The 6,000-nt window shown below is 31.7% G+C and overlaps 1 protein-coding gene across 2 annotated transcripts in view; it reads right to left on the minus strand.

Annotated features, from left to right (window-relative positions):
• The window catches only part of LOC109538936 (ankyrin repeat and fibronectin type-III domain-containing protein 1), a 106,759-nt gene that overhangs the window by 85,287 nt on the left and 15,472 nt on the right, over positions 1-6,000 (minus strand). For both annotated transcript variants that reach the window (XM_019906377.2, XM_048663781.1), the window contains exon 4: positions 2,201-2,409. In XM_019906377.2, coding sequence (XP_019761936.1) covers positions 2,201-2,409 — 209 coding nt within the window. The remainder of the gene's footprint in view (positions 1-2,200; positions 2,410-6,000) is intronic.

Consider the following 6,000-nt stretch of genomic DNA (forward strand, 5'->3'; position numbering starts at 1 on the left):
AAAACAATTAGCTTTAGCGATTAGGACCAACAACCAATAAGTTATATGTAGAACTTTAAATTTTTGTATTTACTTTGTATTTGTTATCTAATTTTAAATACATTTGATGGACAAAGGGGATGGCAAATAATAACAGTATAAAACAATACGAAACACAACCAAGTGGAAATTAATATTATTTTCGATTAAAAAATTATGTTTCAGCAAGAATACATATTTTTTATGATCCGGAAAATTTATTTCTGCTTTCAACCGAAATGTACGAATCTTTTTGAATTCAACCGAAATTGTATTCAGTAGAAATGAATTTCATATGTATTTCTATTGCACAATTCTTATTTATCTGCTATGGTGGTGGTTCAAGGTTCTTTTGTGATTTTATAATGGACAGTATACTTTACTTCATAAATAACCGACTCATTTTAAGAAATTGTTGTTTTTATAAGCATTTTTTCCACTTCTAAAGCTCTTGTGGTGAGTTTAAAACGCCTTCAGATTGATTATAAAAGGTGAGCGCATGACAACATGATTTTGGTTTAACAAAACGTACGAGTTGTGTATGATATGTGTTTAGCTCAAAAGATATTAACCACTATCAAAATATCTTTTATGTGGGAAACCCCAAGGGCAGTTATTTTTTAAACTTTCTAAATTAGCCACTGAAGAGAGTAATTTAAATTATAAATGTTAATTGCAATTTTCTGTAAGTATTTTCTCTCTTGCTGCAAAAAATGTAAATGGAATAATACATTTCCTACTCAACCAGAAATAAAGTAAAATTGGCGTAAAAACAGTAAAAATCGTTCAATATCTCAGTTCTTAGCCAAATACTTGAAGAAATCTAGTTGGAAAAAAAATATTTTGAAATCCATCAGAAAGATACGCATTTAATGTTACTCAAAAATATATTTTGTTCAAAAGCATCCCGCAGGTTAAATTACATTTATGAGGAATAAAATATTTCAATTTATTATCGAGAGTTTTTATAAGTGTTTTTAGCTTATTTCTCTATTTGCTTCTTAGAAAAGCCCTCAATTTGACGAAGAAAAAAGAAACACAAAATTACTTGAACAAATTTGATTGAAAACTAGCCTTCACATTTAAATACAAGTTCTTACATGCAGATATCATTCACTTTTTTCGTGCATATTAATATGATACAACCGCAGTTGCTTTATCTAAATTAGGCATAGAAATAAAGAGAGTAGTCAGTAGTAAAGGAAAAACTACGCCAGAAAAGTATCGATTGACTATTTTTTACCTATAAGTGCTCTTCAATATAAAAAACTACAAATTTATCCTGAAACTCGCAGAACTGATCAAAGTAATTGATTTAATTGCAACAATAATTAATAATTGTTTTCTCAGTATTCACTTGGCAATATTGTTTTATGTCTTATGCAAAAAGGCAATCGACCCAAATCGGTCTTTCTCCCCTCGGTTACAACGTTTTATATGCAAACGTTATAAACTGTGATAAAAAAATGTTTTTAATTTATATTTGGGCATCACTTGGCAATTAACTGATTTTTGCGATATTTGTCGGATACACAATTTCCATTTGAAAAAGCTCCATTTGAAAACACGCTGAACAAACTATAAAGAAATCAGAATGTTCATTCCATGTGAACACGATAATTATTGCATTACGTAGGTAGTTAAATATTTGCAGAACTTCTCTGTGAATTATTAAATGGCTGAGCGCTGAAAGTTTAAATTAGCTAATTAGACTGGTTGAATCTCCATTAAAGGATGATGAGTTTTAGTTGTTTTTTGATAACTTTTCAGGAGACTGCGTAATTGCGCAATATTTTAAGAGCTTTAACATTTCCTTGCTGATTTAAATAGCAATTTATAACATCTTTTCCCGAAGCTCTGCTCCCTACAGCGACATACTGAAAATCTTCCACATAGTGGAAAAACTTCTGAGTGATATACTGAAACACATCTGACATTTGCAAGCCTGTAATACGTTTACGAGACATCGAAGATTAGTCCTGCCTTCAAGCGCTTGTCAATCCAGTTTCAACGTTGATCCTTTATCCGGAGATTGGGATGTAAATGAACCCTTAAACTATGTAAACGGGTTCGACGCAATATGTATACCATCAACAGAAAAAATAAGTCGTTATGTTTTTGTTTGGTACGCATTCAACTAGTCTTCACAACTTTTAATTGTTTAATTATTACACTCACTTACCATTGGTAGCACGTTGTCCTTTTACTCTACGTCCAACACCTGGAGACACCAAAGCCAGAGCTTTATCCGGCCTCAATGAGGACCGCTTTTCCGATACGATGGGAACAGGAATGGATTCGGAAGGCGAAACTGGTGTTTCCGACCAGACGGCTTCCACCATGGAGTCGATGCTGGAAGATCTTGGCAAGCGGTTGCTTAGTGGACCTCTTCTGAAACAATGTTCTCCGGCTATAGTTTCACTTTTCCACAAAACAATTGTGATTTAAACTACACGATGAACTATATTCACTAACATATATTGAGTACTGACAACAAATTTAAAGAAAAGTGAAATTATATTGCAGATTGGTTTAATTATTATGTGCGTACAGTAATAATATAATCCTTGATTTAGTGTGTAGTAGTTTACTTTCACATGTATTTAAAAACACATTAACTCCGTTCGTTAATATTGAACATTACAATTAAACAACGTAAAAATTTGCACTTGCATGCAATACACTTAAACTGCTAATTTGTTCTTGAATGAACACATCCAGCAAAACTATATAAAAATTAATAGCTAAAAAGCTGCCTTTAGAGGTTATTAATTGCTAACATTTAACTTGGCCCATGATACAGTCAAACAACGAACTTTAAAAGGACATTTTCACATCATCATATAGCAGGTTTTAGTAAATTTTGTTATTTTATTCATTTTGTTTGGAATATAAGAGGTTTGCATAAAGAAATGTTCTATCTTTATACTAGAAAGAGTTTGTATTTATTTTATGTGGCTATTAATCGTTTTTTTGATAGGATTAGAGATGCTGCGTACAAATCCCAATTTTGAAATTGATCCATTATATGAGTATCTATATTTAAAATCAATTTTATCATAAGTGAAGTTGAATTGAAAAATTGAAGAATTTTTTCGAGCTGAATTGGTTTGACTGACTAAAAGTGTGGACTTTTTAATTTACCCTGCACAATCTGAAATAAATCCTAATGTTTTAAAATTTTGAATACATTTATTGTGTATAAGAAATTACGTTAATATATACTGTTTTAAAATATCTCAACAACAGCAACAACAACAACAACATCTTTATTCGGTGAAAAGGTTATCGACCATTACGGTCTTTCCGCCCAATGATAGTAGGTGATGATTAACAAAAGAAAATATCTCATTTTCCAGGTGTTATTGGATTGAATTTTAATGCTGCGAAGGAAAATGTCTTTGCACTAAATACTCAAATATAATGCATTTATCATATTGYAGATGTAGAAAAAAMSCTGCAGARTTATATCAAAAGGTAAAACTCYTAAAAAATTATTCAGACYCTCTGGTCYCCTATTTGGTTAGAGWGTGMCATTTTATGCCCGTTTATCTAAAARTTCCTATTTAAAAYACAACGTGTTGTCGYTTTTAATATTTTWTAATCWYTGAAAATGTGTTTTCACAGATGTAWTTTTTATTTTCACTCGAAGGARCTAAATTGATGAGCCTGTGAGAACTCCTGATTTGAMGCCCCWTGATTCCTTYGCCAGCTTGGATATGAAGAAGCCGGCCATGAATTGGAGATTGAAAATAGTAACTTGAAAACTTAGAGAAGARTTCTGATGGTGAATCAAATAATGAAATAATRAAGAAAWTATGGYTGAAACTAATTATKCAGACAAACGTTTTTTCCTTTCTGGTGTWTTTGGGTAATTTATTTCGTTTGAATAGTAACATTTAATCCCCAAATTTTGCTAATTTTTAAATACTCAAATTCACTATTYCTTTCCTGAACTGTGTGGATTTCAAATTGCACAATTGCACAATTAGTCTATTCTAGTGAAAAACCCGCTAACAACAYAAGCTCGAGATCAATATCACCATATCTTAATSATTTGAACAATTTGTTAATATTTARGGTTTTGGTGYCAAAYATMTGTGGTGGTTTTCTTTGGGGAACTACTTGCGTACSACCAATATCAATTTAAATCGTTTTTTATTTTTYTAAATGCTCGCCWCCTTTGWCTCCTTGTTATGTARTAGATAATTTCATGCGGTTTCTTTATAAAATGTTTTGTATGCTTTGCTTCCATTTATTTTGGCATCTACTAATATCTTTTAGGCATTTCTTGGTGTACTCGATTAGATTCGCAATGACCGTKCTCCTGAGTTGCAATAATCATGTGCTTGAMTTGCAATAAAATTTGGGAAACCTTCCATGAAATCCTTCAATRAAATATTTTTATTTTTTTGAGTTGTTTCTAYCCATCCCTTTTTGGGTCTTTGTGGGCACATCGAACAAACTTTAATGCGGTTTGTTCGTAAAATATTTTCTATGCTTTCCCTCCATTTATTTTGGCATCCACTTTCATTTCTTGGTGCATTCGATTCGCAATAATCGTGCTCCTGAATTGCAATAAAATTTTCGCCCGCCCAAAACGTATTCTAAAGGCGACAACAGGAAATTCCAAGCCATTGGAAAATACACCACTCATTCTTCGATTTTCCTTCATTTATCACAATTAGATTAAAACACGTACACAGCCTTCCTTGTAGCTGACATGTCGACGTAAACTGCTTCGTTTGCTATTTTCCTTGAATGTGAACTTGCAGAAACTGACTGTACTCCAACCACCTTTAACCGTACTTTAACCGAGTGAAAATAACTTCCTCCTTCTGTTTGCACGCTTTCAACTTCCAAGCACTTTGTTCAAGCTAACGGGTAATTTGAGCAACATAATGGGAGAATCGGCAATCAAAGTATAAAGTTTTAAATGCAAAAAGTTCCGCGGAATGTAAATTAAAGGGCAGGCGAAACAGTCAGGTGTAAATATGTGCACTAAGTTTGAAAAGTTATTGAAGAATGTTTAAAAACTTCAAAGAATGGAGTCTGCGGCTATTCAAGTTTGTGGAATTTTCGAAATAACAATATTTTTTGCCGGATTTAATCAACGCTAAAGCGATCTGGCTTTGGATAAAGTCCAAATTTTTCATTGTATATACTTTCCTGACTGTGTTTCAATTCCAAATCAAATTTATTCCTGGGTTTCACTCATTTATTGTCCAAATTTGCAATTGTTGCAATATATCATTACCATATATACCGGAAATTAACACAAAAATTAAAAATATATTCAAACCACATTATATCCACATAGCAGAAAAAACTAAAAACACCTTAGCAAATGAATTTTTCATAAAATTTAAACCTAGGATTGACAAGTTAGACACGCGTAATGTAATTTACAAAATAAACTGTTTGAATTGTGATAACACATACATAAGTCAAACAGGACAATATCTAAAGAAAATAATATACGAACATAAGTATAGCCTAAGAAAAAATAACGAAAATGGTACAGCATCAGCACAGCATGCACAACAGAGGTTGCATAATTTTGATTTTGATAACACAAAAATACTGATTAACGAGAGTAATTATAATAAGAGAAGAGTCCATGAAATGATACAGATTAAAAAACATAACAATGCTGTGAATTTCAGATCGGATACCGACAATCTTAGCCCAGTATATCATACATTAATTAAATGAAATAAACATAAAATATTAACTAACACCCGGTATATTGAAGAATTTTGCAAACCAAAAATAATATCCTCAGAATGCAAAGAAAAATAGCTGAAAGTAAAAGAAATCAATATAAACAGTATTTGATTTCGTTTTGTGTCCGATAATGGACAAAATTAATATTCCAAATGCATGCCAAGGCTTAAAGCAGCAACAACGCTACACATGTAAGTAAAAATAATTAAGTATCTGAACGAAGAATTCTAGTCTCTTCCCAAATTTGATTGTCCT

This window comes from Dendroctonus ponderosae, unplaced genomic scaffold, assembly GCF_020466585.1.
Source record: "Dendroctonus ponderosae isolate FM_Combo_2020 unplaced genomic scaffold, Dpon_F_20191213v2 Dpon_F_20191213_2, whole genome shotgun sequence".
NCBI lineage: Eukaryota > Metazoa > Arthropoda > Insecta > Coleoptera > Curculionidae > Dendroctonus > Dendroctonus ponderosae.